Genomic DNA, 17,318 nt, shown 5'->3' on the forward strand with positions numbered 1-17,318 from the left:
TTTTATCTAGATTGGAAATATGTCAAACATAATTATGTACTAGTAATAAAAAAGAAATTCAAGAAGTTGTGTAAAATATATCTTTATTGAACAACAATATATATGTTTACCATACCAATAACCTGTGCAAATACATGTACATATATCTTTTTTTTTAAATAAATTATAAACTATGTATATTGGACACTTTTTGAACATGAGATTCAATCATTATGTGCCATACACGATATACCGGTATACAGTAAAATTTCTCTTACACTCACCAGATCATATTAATATGTTCTGTAGTTATAAAACATGATTATTATAAATTATATATATAATTTTTTTGATATTCAGATGCAGCTTAACATATTCTAAATGCACACAAATTTTCATGAAAATCTGAAATACTTCACCTTACTAAGGAAAAACCAATTGTGATTTAGTTATCAAGGATTCAGTCATACATAATCTACATTACAGGGTCTTAACATAAATCTAAAATTCGTGGTGTTCTGACTATCAAAGCTCAACTTGACTATTTCAAAAAGGATACATGTTCAATCAAAAGTCATAAAAAATAAAATATTTACCATTCATCCTTCTTCCATCATCAGCTTATAAATAAAGAGCAATTACAGACACGGACACAGCTTCACACACAACAAGGAAGTCTGAATAAATGTAAACGAAAAGCAAAGCAAAGCTGGACACAGAAATGTGCTTGACGCATTAGATTGTAACACACAATTATAATTCTTAAACAGCCTTATAAGTCTGGGAAACACCATAAGTTACAGAAAAAAAATTGTTAAAATCAAAGTCAATTTTATGTGTAACTATCATGTATAATAATCGATTACATTATATTAGCAAAGTAATCGTAATATCATCGATAACTTTTTAAAGTATTTAACCCCATCCCTGATCAAAGAATGATTTTTTGGAAGGAATTCCGGAGATAAACACTGACTTTAATTTTTTTTGAATTTTGGTCTCTTTTTCAAACCTTCAACATCTTTCACCTCATAAACATGAAAGCTAGGCCAAACTGAATAGAAAATTTCTAGCAAGAGATGCAAATTAGAACAAAAAATAGTATTAAAAAAACATCAAATATAGTAAAATAAAAATTTCACATTACTGATTTGGACCCTTTTTTATAGAAAAAAAAGATGCTATGAAATTTTACTCACTTTATAATAAATAAAAAAATAAACTGGATGATAATAATTTCAAGTATAAATATTCCCTTGAGGCTCTTGTCTGAAACAGGTTTTGAAACATTATCATTATCAATACTATCCTTCCTATAATGGCTGCTGATGGTATATACTGAAAAAAGAAAAAGAAGAAGACAAGAACAAAAGATTTAACTCAGAAACCCTTAATGTGAATACTAGAAATCTAATATTTTAATCTTATTTTTGTTTTCGTCAAAAGAAAATAAAAGAAGAATGTGTCTGAGGACACAAATGCCCCCTGCTGAAGCTTGCTTATAATATGCTTATAACTTTTGGGACAGACAGAATGACGGACGGTCAAGAGTAAAACTTAATGCCCAATTTGCTCAGTGGCAGGGGCAAAAAAATTGAAGCAATTTTTGTGCAGCGGTCATAAAAGTCTCACAATCTGGTTACTTCAAATATTTGAAATGAATGAAAAATTAATGGTAAGTGAAGTTCTGCAACTTTGATAAAATTCTAATGTCTACCGTAAACATTTACAGCCATGGAGAAAACAAAATGACAGGAATTTGGCCAGTGAACACATTGGTAGAGTTAGTACTTCTATTTGGTGCAGAGATAAATTCAAATGTAACATTACCGCATACTACTTTCTTTCTTCCACGCTCACCATAGAAACTCTTTGGACCAATCATTTTCACAACAATTGTATAATACGAGCAAGAAAGGATTTTCAAAGGTTGATCAAATAAAACAGGAAACAGAAATCTCCCTTCTGCCGAACTTTCAATGGTGTCTTCTGTACGATGTACGCATGTTAGCTGATTATCGCTTTCATCATAAAGTTCTAATCTGATATCATATGGGGCACCAGTAAGTCCTGATCGGTACATGCAGACGCCATGCATCAATATTGGAACACTACAACTGAAAGATACAGCATCCTTTTTGCCCTTTTGAACCCAATCACTACTATCAACCATACCTTTAAACCTCTTACAATGTAAACATGTTTTCTTACTTCTATATCGTGAAATAAACGGAGTAACTGCTCCTGATCTGCTCTGACACAGGTATTTGTATAAATTGAGTTTTTCTTCAGGTGATAATATTTGTTTCTCTGAAACATGATCAGCGAAATATGATAAGGGCATCAATGGAAATCTTACATGGTACAAAATATTATTTAGTATTTCTCGTTGGTTTTGATCATTCACTTCTATCTTTTTCTTTATACATTGGTTTTCTGACCACAATACAACACATTCATATACAATTTTTTCATCTGCATTCAGTGCATCTGAAGCAACAATATCTTGCATACATTTCTCGCAAAGATCTTTAATGCAGCTCATTTCTAGTATTTCTTCACCGTTCTTCCAAATAAACTTTAGACACTCTTCGTATAAATCTTTCTCATCAAATGCATGGGATTGTTCTAAAATTAGGCATGCATTGTCAAAATTGATATTGTCTTTGAGGAATTGTTTACATATGTCTTCAAGGCTATAAATAGAATATTTCTTGGCCGCATATAACAGTGCCATTACAGATTCACTATCAACAACAGAATCATCATCACAATACAGATAACTGAAATATATAAATCCATACTGTAATTCAGAAATTTTTGCATGCATTAATTATTGCGATTGTAAACAATGAACAAAAATGCAAGATAAATATTTACATACAAATAATGCTATCAAAATTTAAAATGTGAGCTTTTATTTTGGCAAAAACCTTATCTGTCACAATTTTCTAAATATGAATAAAAACATTGCAAACATTTCTCAGTAGTATAGCAGCATAATTCTCTCTGTGGTATATACTGGTAATCAAAAGTTAGCTTACAATGTCACACGATACTAAACTAATGCAATATTACTTAACAATGGTGACATTGACAATAGTCAAACATGACGTCTCTTGAAAATTTTCCATACAATAATATGGTACTTACTCCAAATCATTTGACAATGCAGGTTATATAATTTACAATCTAATTAAAAACCAATCTCTCATTGCCCCTGTTTTCTGATATGTCCCACGCGACATATCAGAAAACGGGAGCGATGAGAGATTGATTTTTAATTAGATTGTATAATTTACAACTACATATTGTTTTGGTTTCTGGAGAATACTATATTATATATTCATAGGCTTAGATGAAAAACGTTTTAAATTTTAGAAAGCACCTGGTTAAATGATATCTAGTTTGACTTTGTTCTGGAGTGTGTGGGTTTCTGTACCACACACAAATAAAATATCATTTACAATGTACCATCATGGGTTTCTACGAAATGGACTTAAACACAGAGGTCTAAGTGAATCTGGATGAACAAAAATAAACCATTCATGGTGCTGTTTAAAAATGTTCTCTAAATATGTCAATTGGAATTGAGAAGATTTATGAGTTTTCCTGTTTGTCTCCCTTACTTACCTTAATAAAAATTGAAAAACATCAGGTTCAATATCTGGTACACTAATAACATCAGAGCTCTCTGCTACTGGTCCACAAAACATTGCATAAAATACTGGTGACCTGCTGATTAATACATATTTATGAGCCACAACCTCTTGACCTTCAGAACCTAATGCAAAGGTTATATCACACGCTACTTTATTTTGTAGCATGAAGCTGTTACATGAAGAGACAGTTGATCTGGTTCTCCAAACGTTTGAATCCAATAGAGGGCACTGCTGCTGGTTTTCTTCATCAACTTCCATGTCTATATATATCTTTTTCCTGAAATAGAGGTAAAAGTTCTTACAACTTTATTGACTTCTGTGAAGTGGGAATTTTTCCCAAGATCAAGGTTTATATTCGCTTATTTTCCTATGATTAAGATAGAATCATGAAATATCCCCTGAAGTAATTTGATCTTTCATGTCTATATGGAATATAAGAACATGTAAATTTGATCTTTCAGGAATATAAGAACATGTAAAGGAGTATGTTCATTAAGGGCCATATTTTCACGATTATTAAGTTCAATGTTTCAAGTTAAAAAATGTTTTAAGTTGATGTAAAGACATGTGAGAAAGTTAAATAGAACTTTTTTGTCCAAGTTTTATTTCAAAGCGTTTAATTCTACATCCCAAATAGGTGAAAAATAGATTTTTACAATATTTGACAAATTCTTACAGATTTCAACCAAATTAAGGTCTAGGAAGCATAGAGCCCATGCGTCAACAAACTTAATATTCAAGTCAGATATGCAAAATGTAATAACACACATCATATGAAAAAATAGTTTTTGTTGACGCATGCAATCAATGTTTCCTGTCTAAAAAGTTAATGGAAATTTACTTGTTTTTATTGAATTTTTGTGAAAAATCAAAATCAGTGCTATTTGTGACGTCATGAATCAAACGCAAGTACGAAAACTTTAGAAAAAAAGACATATTTTCTATCTAGTCATCGTATTAGCTATGATTCATTGTGATCGGTCAATAAGTCCTAATTTGAAATTGTAGCTAGAAATAGGGGCCATTTTATGGCCTTATTGAACCTACTCCTTTGATCTTTCAGGAATATAAGAACACCTAATGTGATATTTCAGGAATACAAAAACACGTAAATTTGATCTTTCAGGAACATAAGATCATGTTAATTTGATTTTTTAGGAATATAAAATACATAAATTTGATCTTTCAGGAATATTATAAAGAACACATAAATTTGATCTTTCAGGAATATAAGAACACATAAATTTGATCTTTCAGGGATATCAGAAAACATAAATTTGATCTTTCAGGGATATCAAAACACGTAAATTTTACCTTTCAAGAATATAAGAACACATAAATCTAATCTTTTAGAAATATAAGAACACATAAATCTAATCTTTTAGGAATATAAGAACACCTAAATTTAATCTTTTAGGAACATCAGAACATGTAAATTAGATCTTTAAGGAAAATTAAAACTCATGAACAAGTCCGGTCCAAGAAATTTCAAAATTTAATTTTAAACTCCATGAAAATAATCCATTTTACAGTAAACATATAAACAAATGTGCCTGTCTTAAGTCAGAAACCTTGTCACTGGTTGTTTTAATCTATGTCTTACTGTTTTATGTCAGTTAAGGAATATTTTGGTAAGATCAAGGTCCACTTGTCAGGGAATTATAACAGTTTACTGGCCTCGGTAGTAGGATTTGTTAAAAGTAAATACTGCATATGCACAAAAAAAAAATCTTTCAACTAAAGAGTAATTTAAACTATTCGACAGAAGAAATGAATATGGCCATGATGCATCAAGATACATGTGTGTGTGTAAAACCCTATCATTTATACGTTCATCATGAGTACAAATCTAATTTGTACTGCCGCAGATTTGTTTGAACTGAGTGACAAGTACACCAAGCTTTACACTGGAATTAATTCAAACCAGACTGCGGCCCTTACCTGAAGGTTAAAAGGAAGGATGTGTAAAAAAGGGCCTGCTGCATTGGGTTGGTTCCCTAAATGTTACAGGGTTATGATATTATTTGTAAAATCATTAGAAAAACATTCAAGTCTTAAGGTTGCCAATGACAGGAAATAGTTGTTGCAGTTAATTATTAACGAATATCCAACACATTCAAGTTTTAAAATTTCATTCCATACCAAAGTACTAGTATAACAATGGGCAATGTCAGCATTACACTAGGACTCTATCTCTATGTTTGTATATGTATGTTCTCTTTAGTTCTATCTGGATGTTCTATATTTACAAAGTTTACAACCAATTATTATATTAAATATTAAAAATAGACAATACTCAATTAACAAAACAATTAAGTTTGAAGAAATACTCTATTTAAAATGACATTTTATAACCTTTAGCCATAAGTGACAGCATTCACATTAATTAATATAAAAGATAATAATAATTACTCATATAATCTCATTCTTCTCATTTTCTCTCTACATCATTTTTCACTCTTTTAGTCAGAATTAAAAATTGCAGTCGTATTAATTTCAGTATTTTCACAAATAAATAAATCTGATTAAGATAACACATAATTTGACTTGACATGTAATTTTCTTAATTTGTACAACTATATTTTTGTAAAAATCCAATTTCTAAATAAATAATAAATTTAAAGGTCCAAATTGGCGTTAGCCTGGTGACAGATGAACAAAGTTATAAAGTATGTAAACTAACAAAGTAAGGAAAAACTCAAGATTGGTGTAAGTTTAGCATATATTTGATTTATAATAGGCTCCATTCTGTTGAGCATACAGTTTCCCGCAAATTTGATTACCAAATTAGAGAAAATAATGATTATGAATAAAATAAACATGCAACAATAACCTTCGGAATGTTCGGGAGCTCTTCGGGAATGAAAGGACTATAGCACCTGCCTCATACTATGCCTACTATTATTTATGAAAATGACTGAAGGAATATTCTGTAATTTAAAACACCTCATTATAATTGATATTTGCAAAGCTGTATGTGTGTTTAGACTTCAGACCCCTATTTTTAGATCTTTTAGAGGTGTAAGACAGGGTGATGTATTAAGCCCCAATATTTTTAAGTTGTTTTATAAATGATCTGCCAGAAGCATTTTCATTATGTACTGACCCTGTTGATCTAAATGACAACAGAATTGATTGTCTTATGTATCTATGCAGATGACATTGTTATTTTCTCAGAAACACAAGATGGTTTACAAGAGAGAATGGATAGGTTACAATTATATTGCTCAAAATGGTGTTTAAATGTAAACCATAATAAAACAAAAGTTTTAATTTTTAACAAAACCAGGAAAACATTCCCACTGTCCCAGTTAGGGGGGGGGGGGGGGTTGAGCGCTCACAAACATGTTTAACCCCGCCACATTCTTAATGTGCCTGTCCCAAGTCAGGAGCCTGTAGTTCAGTGGTTGTCCTTGGTTCATGTCTGTCATATTTGTTTTGTTATAAATTAGGCTGTTAGTTTTCTCAATTGAATTGTTTTATATTTTTCATGTCAGGACCTTTTATAGCCGACTATACAGTATGGGTTTTTCTCATTGTTGCAGGGTTTACTGTTGTCTTCAATTGCTTATACATCCACGTCATTTGAACTTTGGTGGATAGGTGTCTCATTGGCAATCATACCACATCTCTTTATTTTTATATTTGTCAATGATAGTTAAGTGCCCCTTTTTGATCAGCTGGTAAGCCAGTAGTTTATTGGGTCAGTGGATCAATTCCTAGTGGCACAGTGATAACTTTTTTAAGGTGAACCAAGGATTAAGATTGTATTATCTTATTGATAAATTTTGTTGTAGATTCCTAAAGCATGCAGATTAATAGGACACAGAATTAATCAAGAAAGTTGAGAAATTTTGATTACCTTTTATAGCAGACCATACGGTATGGGTTTTTCTCATTGTTGAAGGCCGTACGGTTGCCTATAATTGCTTACATCCACTTTATTTGAACTTTGGTGGATAGTTGTCTCATTGGCATTCATACCACATCTCCTTATTTTTATATAGGAGAACATGTTGATTGTCCATCGTATTTTAATGGGCATCAACTTGAAAGTGTAAAGATGAGCTATACAAGAAATCTATGAAAGCCTGTTTTGGATTACAACAATGCCTAGCATCATCAAATCCTAGTGTCTCAACTTTAATACATCTTTATGACCATACAATTAAACTTATTTTAATGTATGGCAGTGAAATATGGGGAATGTTTTCAACCTGGCACTTCAGTTGCATGTAAGAAGAAGAATGATTACATTTTAGAAAAGGTTTATTCAAAAGACATATCTGAATCAAAGTGCTTGTAAACACTAAAGGGTAAAGATTGCTTTGATTTATCAGTGGGAAGTAAAATTAAACATTGCTTGGATGTAGTTGATTCAAGTACCATTATGGACAAAGGAAGATAACTCCAATTTTAAAGATTACTTCCACAATGACATCATTGATATTTTTAGAACAGATATTAGATTCCTGCACCTTGCTCAAGTTATGTAATTTTCTTGACAAGTATAACATCATTTTGTAACTTGAATATCTGAGCATATATATTTCATTGAAACATTTCTGAAAATGTTCGTGGATAGGATGTTCAGAATGGTATGATCAATGCACTATATTTGGTGTATCTCAAAAGTAGTGATAAACCTTGGAAGATTTAGATATCAAGTCAGTACCATAGGGTTTTGATTGCATTTCATGCAATCTTTACCCAAAAATCACACACAAAATTTATGAAATATATTCTTGGGGTTAACAGAAAAGCAAGTAATTTTGCTGTTATGTCTGAATTAGGAAGATTTCCTATATATTTTTCAATTTTATTGGCAATGCTAAAATATGCTCATAGGTTAGAGAACACAAAGGATGGTTTATTATATAATGCATATATTTGTAATAAATAGTTATAATATATACATGTAAAAAATATTACTACATGGTTTTCTGTTATTGATTTTTTTAATGAAAGAACTAGGCTTATCAAACAAATCTTGATAAAGATATTTACAAATTATCAAAATTTAAATTTAAAAAACTGTTTTTTCACAATTGAGATTAAAATATAACCAAATTTGGAAAAACGAAATATTTTCTGATTTTTAAGAGATGGTAATAAGAAAAATAAATTGCGTACATATAGACTGTTTAAATCTCAATTTAAATCTGAACCATATTTAGATTTGAATAATGAACAAAGACATATGATTACTAAATTTCGACTAAGTGCACATAAATTAGAAATAGAAGCAGGAAGATACAAAAATGTAGATGTAAATGATAGAATATGTCCAATTTGTAAAAATAATATTGAAGATGAAATACACTTTTTACCTCAATGTCCAAAATATATAGAAGAGCGCAGGCAATTTTTAGTATAGAACAAAGGGTGCCAAATATAAAAACATTAGCTGATGATGAGTCTAACTTTGTCTGGCTTATGAGCTTTGAGGATCCCAAGATTATCAAACTTTTAAATAAATATCTTGTTTTATTATTTAAAAAAAGACAGGAATTCCTACAAGTACCATAGTCAATCGATAGATTGTTTTTTTTTTTCAAATAAAATTATAGTAATGATATATATATATAGTTAGAAATGGCAACTGAGTTTGGTCCAGTTTGTCAGTATTATAGAACTGGGTCACTGTACATGGTCTAATATATTATTAAATGTACCAGCTGGTTTTTATTGCTGGTCTTAATTGAATAGTTTGATTTATTATTTTATTTAATTTATTTGTATTGTTTAACTTGTGCTTTTTTTTTTATCTGCAATTGTTTTAAACAATCATTGTAATCATTGTATATAAATTTAATGTAATTATTCAGCTCAGCTTTGGGAGCTGGATTAGCAATAAAAATTATTCTATTCTATTCTATTCAAACTTTAAATGTAAGTGTTGGCCGATTATGTACTACTACTATATATTTAAGAATAAATTATGTAAAAGATTTCTGAATTATTGGAGAGATTATAGATGGATAGATATGCAAAAAACTATGTAGATAAATCACAAAGATTAGGTAAAGAATGCACGTTGGATAAAGTTGAAGATGAAGAACATTTTACATTTCAATGTCCCCTTTATAATCTCTTGAGAAAAGAGTTATATGATAAAATTTTGATAAGTTGTTAAAAAAATAATTTGAAATGTTAAACACAAGTGCCAAGTTTAATTGGCTTTTTATTCAAGAAAACCTAGAGGTATTGAAAATTATTGCAATTCATATTAATAAATGTTTTGAACTCAGAAAACTATCAATATAGACCTAATACAGATATGTTTTATATATGTTACCCATTAAGAATATTTGCCTATTAATATTATATATAACTGTTATGCTTTTTTTACTTATATGCATATTGCTCTCGTCTGGCTGTGGTTTAAGATCTTAGAATTGAGATGATTATATTCATATTTATATAAGATTATCAAAATTATTGTGTCAGTTTAATAATCAAAATCATTGTAATAAATTACTTTGTTCTTCATTTGCCCTTTAATTGGAATAAAAAATATCTTATCTTATCTTATTAGCCGAGTCTAAATGTCTTTATTGTCTTCCTTTGTATAAATCACCCTGCTCAGTCACTCTGTCTCTATATAGTCCAGTCATTCTAGCCAAAATAATACCAAACCTCAAACTAATTGCAACAGAATGTTCTTCTAGTTTTCCGAGCTGATTTTGGTGTACTGTTGAACATATGAAAAATCGAGAAAGTTTGGATGAAGGGAAATTGTTAATTTTGGGTGAAAACCTTGGATTTTGTTGAAAAATCGCTGAAAACTGGAAATTTGCCGTGACTAAAAAACTAAAATAGCAACGTACATAATTTTTAATCAGGTCAATAGATTTTATTACAACAATTAATTTTTGAAAATATGATGAACTTCAAAGTACAGGAAGTTGAAAATTTTGGGTGAAAATGTTGGATTTTTAGCCAAAAATCGATAAAAACTGGGAATTTATGTTTTCTTAAAAAAAAAAACAAATTCAAATAAGATTATGAGTCTTCAAATTTACTTTGTATATGTTAAATATTGAGGGAGATCAAATAATGATAAATTCGTCTAGTCAATAGATCTTATAACAACAATAAAAACCGATTGACCGGTATTATACTTTTTCTTTAAACCAAAATAATTACGTAAAAGGATAACAAAAACATGTAGTAGTTTTTACCCAAACCCCTTAACTATGCTAATTACGTTTTTTTGTGTATTCTACATAGATCTTTTGAAGTTAATTGTCACTTAATCGTCCATGTCAACTGTTTTGTTCGAATTTGTACAACCAGTTCCTTTACATTCGCCACATGCTACTGAACATTCAAGTCCGTTTTTTCTACAAGTACATCTTTTAGTGTCACAGTTTGTGTTACAATTGCATCGAATAATGTTGAGTAATTTAGAGGGAGCTGCGTCCATCGTACACTTAACTGGAACAAGGTTTCCATTAGCGACTTTCCAACCCCATTCACATGGATTTAAATTGTCCTTGTCCATCCACATTTTCATTTGAAGATAAGCCGTCTGGCTATGAAAAGAAGCCGCATTTGATGTTGGCGGCAAAGTATGAATTTGAACGCACGTTTTGTTTGTCAATACTCTTGCAGCAAACTTTCTGTAGCGAAGAACGTTCAGTCCTTAATATGGAGCACCATTATATAGAGAGGAAATAATGTTTTCACCAGCAGAAATTACATTATCCTTTGTGTTTGCATTGCATAATAACTGTGCCTGAGCCTTTACAAAGTCTTGTTCTCCGAATTTCTTTAGGGTCGCTGCTTTACTGACACCGAACATTCTTGAAGTTGTGTCACAACCACTGATAGCATGAATTAAAGGTAACAGTGTACATAGCTCCTCACCAAGAAGCGATTTGGTCTTCAAAATATCCCATATTTTAATATTTGTGTTGAGTTTTGACACATTGCCAGATTTGAATATCAGCGAATTTGATGTAACGTCCGCATGATAGAGAAGGAGTACCAGAAGATCAGTGTCCTCTCCTAGCAAAACAGTTGGTTTTGTTTTCGATGACTCGATTGCAGTAAGGGCTATCAATACATCAGCATCGGCATCTGCGTATTTAGTTTCAATTCCCTTTTCTACCATCTTTGCACTCAAGAGATTAATGAAGTTTTGCTTGTTTTCGATGTTTGCTAGAAATATTTCTTTTTTAGATTTGAAAGGAGTTCTATCCGTGAATGAAACTTTTGTGCCTATGATTCCTTTGGTGCGTCGCTGGTGAGTGGCATCTTTAGTATCTGGACCCGAGGCATATCCATCAAATACAACTATAGCATTACTGTATTTCCGTTCTACGCTGTCAACGTACCTCTGGCAAATTTCACCGAAAGAAAGTCCGCTTTGCCAGTGTATACGATGGAGAAGAGAGCCGCCATCAATAATATACTGAGTTTTGTCGTTTTCGTTCATTTCAAATGCGCAACAATCGCCCTTTCCCCAAATAGCATCTGCAAGACTAGACTTTTGTGCTGTTCGCATGAGCCCATTTGGATCAAACATTGAACTGGGATGACTACATAGTTCATAGGTGAATATTTCAGACTGATCTTCATATATTCCATTTGATGCAGCAAGAAAGCGCTGAAAGAGAAGCTGTGAATCAACAGTAATGACATCATCATCAACTTTCATAGCCGATTTTGCACTTAAGATAATGGCCTGTTCTTTCCTTTTAAATGAAAATTCATCAATTTTCTGTCCGTCCATGGACTTTTGAATTTTAATCCCTAATTCCTTCGAATTATCAACATTGACAAATTTGTCCGCCGAGACCCCTGTTTCTATATTTCGCAAACTGGTTTCCTCTACAAAAGGATTTCTGCTGATAAGAAACGATAAAAAATGTTTTCAAATCTTGACAGTCTTTCGATCTCCTTGAATACCCACCTTCTTTATGTTGGTCACTTGTTCCATAATTTACTCCAGTAAACTCTTGCAAAGCATTGTTCATTTCCGCGCAGTCTGGCATAGATAAAATCCATTGGGCTCGCTGACCCTCTGACATACCTCTGCCCCGAGTCATACCGCCTGTCGTCTTTAAGCTTCTCATTAAAACCTGTTCTATGACCAAATCAGAAGAAAGACCTGCCCAGAATTTATCACTCCTTCTTATAATATGATAACCTGATTGTAAAAAAGCTAATACGTCAGGATGTGTTGTTTTCAAGTTCTGCATTTGTTGTAAGTATACTCGTGATGATTTGACATAAAGATTGTGTCCTGAAGCTGCAAGATACGGAAGCATGTCTTTGACTGTTTGTAAATGTAGACCCCAGTTCCCAGTCCTTTCAGCTTTGATGAATCTACGGAGTTTATCTATCATATCCATATACTGGAACCATAGTTGTGAAGTACGAAAACTTTTGTGTGACACCAGAAAGTTATCTATCCTAGATTTTATTTGATCTAATAAAACATTTTCGCAAGCTTTTTCGACGGATATGTCCCCTTTCAGTAGTTCATCCAACATCGAATCTGCTTCATGCAACTCATCCGAAAGGTCCTCAGCAGTCATATCAGTAATGTCGGTATTTATGTAATTTGCCGGATTAATATCATTGGTTCCACTCTCATTTTCGATTTGATCTGGAAGTGGTATGCCGTATATGTGTGACAAGATTATTGACGTGAGAGCTGTGTCTATCAGGAAATGTGCCCTTACTGCTCGTGCAATAGCCTTTCCACTAGTCATATGAGTTACTACATTTGGTGCATACACTGTTTCAAGTAGCTCAGTAATTCCAGATCCTTCCATCAAGTGACCAATGCCGCCTTCAAAACTCATTTCTAAATGAAAGCCTCCAAGTCTCAAGATAACTGACTTTAAAGGACTATCCAATGGTTCATCTTTAATTATGTTCATTACCTTCCAATAGAGGGGTTGATCAAATGTCAAAATAGGTGAACAATGTTGAGCCTTTGCTTGCTTGCTTATGAAGTTAAGTGTTGAATTTATACATGTGAGATCACTGGGATTCATGTCTATCATTGGCAAAAAAACAACAGATGATTTTCCTAGATAATCACCGTCCATCACTTTGTGCATAATGGCTGACCAACTAGGTCGGTTGCATGTCAAAGGCCAGCATACTTTTGACAGAAGGTCTAACTTCCACGTTGTATCGACCATATTTGGCTCATAATTCATGGTTGCGAACTCTGCCCGTAACGATTGTTTAGATTGCATCTTATAATAATCTATGTTAATCTTCGCTAAGTCAGAGACTTCCTTTAGTGTGGGAGACAGCCTAGGGACAGCTTTGTCAAGTCTAAATCCTGGAGTTACAGCTGCATTCATGCCCATACCATGAAATGTTCCATGACCATCTAAAGTGCGCAGATTATGGTCTACGTTATCAGCTATTTACTGAACGAAAGTGTCATTCCCAAACTGTGTGTCGGTTCTGTCATGAGCAGCAGCAGCAGCATTAAGTTCAAACCTTTGAACCTCTGTGTAAGAAGAAGCAAAACCAAGAGTGTTCAAAGTGTCCAACAAAAACCTTGATCCAAAGTGATGATGCATTTGTACACTGAGGGCAATTTGTAGCGGTGCAATAAGTGTTCTTGGTCGGGTTGCCTGAATTATAGCTTGACCAACAGATGCAACTTTAACAGTGGAGTCGTTTGACTAAATAATGCATTTAGAAATGTTCGTAACGAATCTGGGACAAAGGCAGTGTTTTGCTGTGAGTTTATATCAACAGAAGACGGATATATAGATTTTGAATCTTTAAGGCTTATAATATCTGTTTTAATTAGCTTAACTGCTGTTTCTATCATCGACAGCTTTTCATCTTCTGGACTCTTAGATGATGGTCTTCTGTAAAATTCGTTCAGTATAGATGATGCTGTTCTCCTGAATGTGACTATATTCGACTTTCCGTTTACTTCCGTGATAATGATATCGGATCCAAAATGGGTTTGCAGTCTCTTTTTCATGTGCACCACACTATACGCCTTCTCTCCGCAAATTTCTTCCATAGCCTGAGCAAGTTCGCTTACGGTTGCAGGTTCGTCTTGTGTTTCTTCTAATTGTCTAACTATTTGCAGGAAAGCTTTCTCTGATAAATCTTCTTTTGGTCGTCCTGGTGTCGTTCGTTTGACCTCTTTGTTTGCTTGCTTCGAAACGGGGATTTGCTTACCAGTTCTAAAATTAACACTACATGTTTGGTGGTATATTGCATCTGCAGCGTGCAAATCGGATGGCGCAATGTTTAGCCTCCTCAAAACGTTTTCGGACCATTCATCATTTCTTTTTTTGCAGATGTTTCTAAGGGTCTTAGAAAAATCTGTTGTCCTGACAGGAAACACGTCGATTCCCCTTTTGCTCTCCGAAAATTTTGCATTATTTCCACAAAATAAACAGTTCTTCTGGAACTCGAAAACAGGAGTGGAAGAGCGTAAGTCACGACTTAGCTCGGTTGTCGATAAATCCTTGTCTCGCAAGTCCTTCTTGATTGAATTAGCGTTTATGTAATCACGTCGACATTTCTGATGAACTTTGTGTCCTGGAGTTGTGACGATCGTATCATTTCTGGTTTGGCTGGTCCTATTAACTGTGTTACATCCTTTTTCTCTTAGTTGTGTTATTTCTTCACCATTGTTTAGAGACACCCGACAGAAAACACAAGCATTCATCATTACCTAAAAAAATGATAAAACTGTTAACACGAGATTCATTTAATTTGGTTTTGCTTTCATATTATTTTTATCAAAAGATTTGTTTTGGATACAATATTAAGAAAAGATCTATGTTGACTTTTTTAAAACTATAAAATCATTCATATGTAGTGTCTGTACTCATTTTAATTCAGGATTACAACAGTTTTTTTTTTTCAGTTTGTTAATAGTTTCTATTTGTCGATATTCTGGTTCTATTTGTACTTTCTGCCGTATTTCAGTGAGTTTTTATTACTTTATCATGTTAACTTTTATACAGAAACATATGACATTAATACAAGTATTAAGTGGCGCCCCTCCTCCTTTTCGGGTAAAATACCTGCTTGATGTATGCACAGAAAAACAACAGTAATAAAAATTGCCCCAACATGTAATATGAAGTTTGATAGAGTGCATTTCCCCTGCTTGGTGCATGGTAGCTCAGTTAAATTGTATAATGGTAGCTTTGTTAAACTGGACAATTCTAATGTCCCTCTATCATTTAATTAATAAATATTCATCTTATTTTGGTAAAACAATTTGTCTGTATCGATTTTTAAATTTTATTATCAGTACAACTTCCTTTTTCCATGAATTCAATTTTGTTGGATTGTAACCTTTTTGGCACTAACGGCGTTCCATACTTTTTTTTTCGTCAGCAACTCCTGGCAGTAGACTATAATTTCTTTTTTACGGGGCGATTTATATATGAAATGTATATAATTTAGTCCTAATATAACAAGCAGAGCTGTTTTACACGTGATTTGTGGTTTAGAGACCTCGGCAAACCGAAATGAACTCATTTCTGCCCTGTACTACTTTTTGCCGTCTCCCGTGTATTTACGCCTTTCAAAAACACCAAAAATACCTTGCATGACAGCTTTTACTCTTAAGAGTGCTAAATACATATAAAACTTTTATATATAAGTCTTATATTTACTTACCAGAATGAAAAGGATGAACACTAGATGCGTCGTCTGCAGTTGACCATTACGAGTTGTCTCCCATATCGTCATTCTCAATCTACGGGCGCCATATCTTTCCATAATATTTGAAGTAAAATCTTGATTTTTTTTTCGCCAAAATTGACGACTTTCCCCTATTTCGATTTTTCTCGATTTTTAATATGTTTCTTATACGTTATATCTCTCACGAATTCCGCAAAACACATTTCTGTTGCAATTAGTTTGAGGTATAACCATAGAATGACTGGACTAATATACATGATATAGCATATATTTCCTGATCTTCATTAAATTTTGCTTTCTACTATTTTTGCATTTTTCTAAGTTTTTTTTTTCTATATCGCAAAAAAAATCAATAAAAAAAATCAAATGAAGATCAGGAAATATATGCTATATAGAGACAGAAGAATTTGGTCTATAATTCTTGGTCCATGGCTTTGAAACATGAGCAGATATTATCAGCGACATCACAACATCTGTGGAGGAGTTATCTGCGACTTCATGTAAAATGAGTGAGGAAACATTATCAAGCTTACTTTTGTTAAGGGTTTAACTGTCTAAAGGGTGGAGGAGGGGAGGAGGGGGGAATGGTAACAGAACAATAAATAGATTAACGGGTTTTCTATGTATTTTAGTTATCGTGAAATATCAGTTGCTGGACACAATGTGAAGCTTTCTGGCTTGATCGCTATGCTCACTCGCCAAAAAAGGTTCACATTGTGGCTTTAGAAAACCCAATAATCTATAGTATAAATGTATATGTGTCTGTAGCAATCTTTGATATAAAACTGATGAAATTAGTAAAAATATTAGACTGTGCAGGTGAAATAAGTTATGCTTTCATGAAAGGACTGCAAACGTCACTGCATGAGTGTTCTTTCTGTCAGCTGAGGGAACTGACATGACTACCTGTCATAATACCTAAATACTAATCTCCACTCTTGTTTTTGATGAACCTTCGAAAGCAGAAAAAAATTAAATACCGCATACGGCTCTAAAATTAGATTTTTAGATTTCAAT

At 32.5% G+C, this 17,318-nt stretch overlaps 1 protein-coding gene across 1 annotated transcript; it reads right to left on the reverse strand.

Moving 5' to 3' along the window:
• Positions 1-66: 66 nt before the first annotated feature.
• On the reverse strand, positions 67-17,272 carry LOC127712373 (BTB/POZ domain-containing protein 6-like). Its single transcript, XM_052218765.1, has 3 exons — positions 17,220-17,272; positions 3,613-3,918; positions 67-2,762 (listed from the first exon to the last, which is right to left on the reverse strand). Exons 2-3 carry the CDS (start codon positions 3,897-3,899, stop codon positions 1,706-1,708), a joined length of 1,344 nt encoding a protein of 447 aa, XP_052074725.1. The 5' UTR covers positions 3,900-3,918; positions 17,220-17,272; the 3' UTR covers positions 67-1,705.
• Positions 17,273-17,318: the final 46 nt, after the last annotated feature.

This window comes from Mytilus californianus, unplaced genomic scaffold, assembly GCF_021869535.1.
Source record: "Mytilus californianus isolate M0D057914Y unplaced genomic scaffold, xbMytCali1.0.p SCAF_8, whole genome shotgun sequence".
Taxonomy (NCBI): Eukaryota; Metazoa; Mollusca; class Bivalvia; order Mytilida; family Mytilidae; genus Mytilus; species Mytilus californianus.

Excerpts from the sequence above, each read along its gene's own strand:
- LOC127712373 (XM_052218765.1), bottom strand. The coding sequence starts at position 3,899 with ATGGAAGTTGATGAAGAAAACCAGCAGCAGTGCCCTCTATTGGATTCA. Across the intron at positions 2,763-3,612 it reads GTTTTTCAATTTTTATTAAG|TTATCTGTATTGTGATGATG; the intron begins GTAAGTAAGGGA and ends TATATATTTCAG.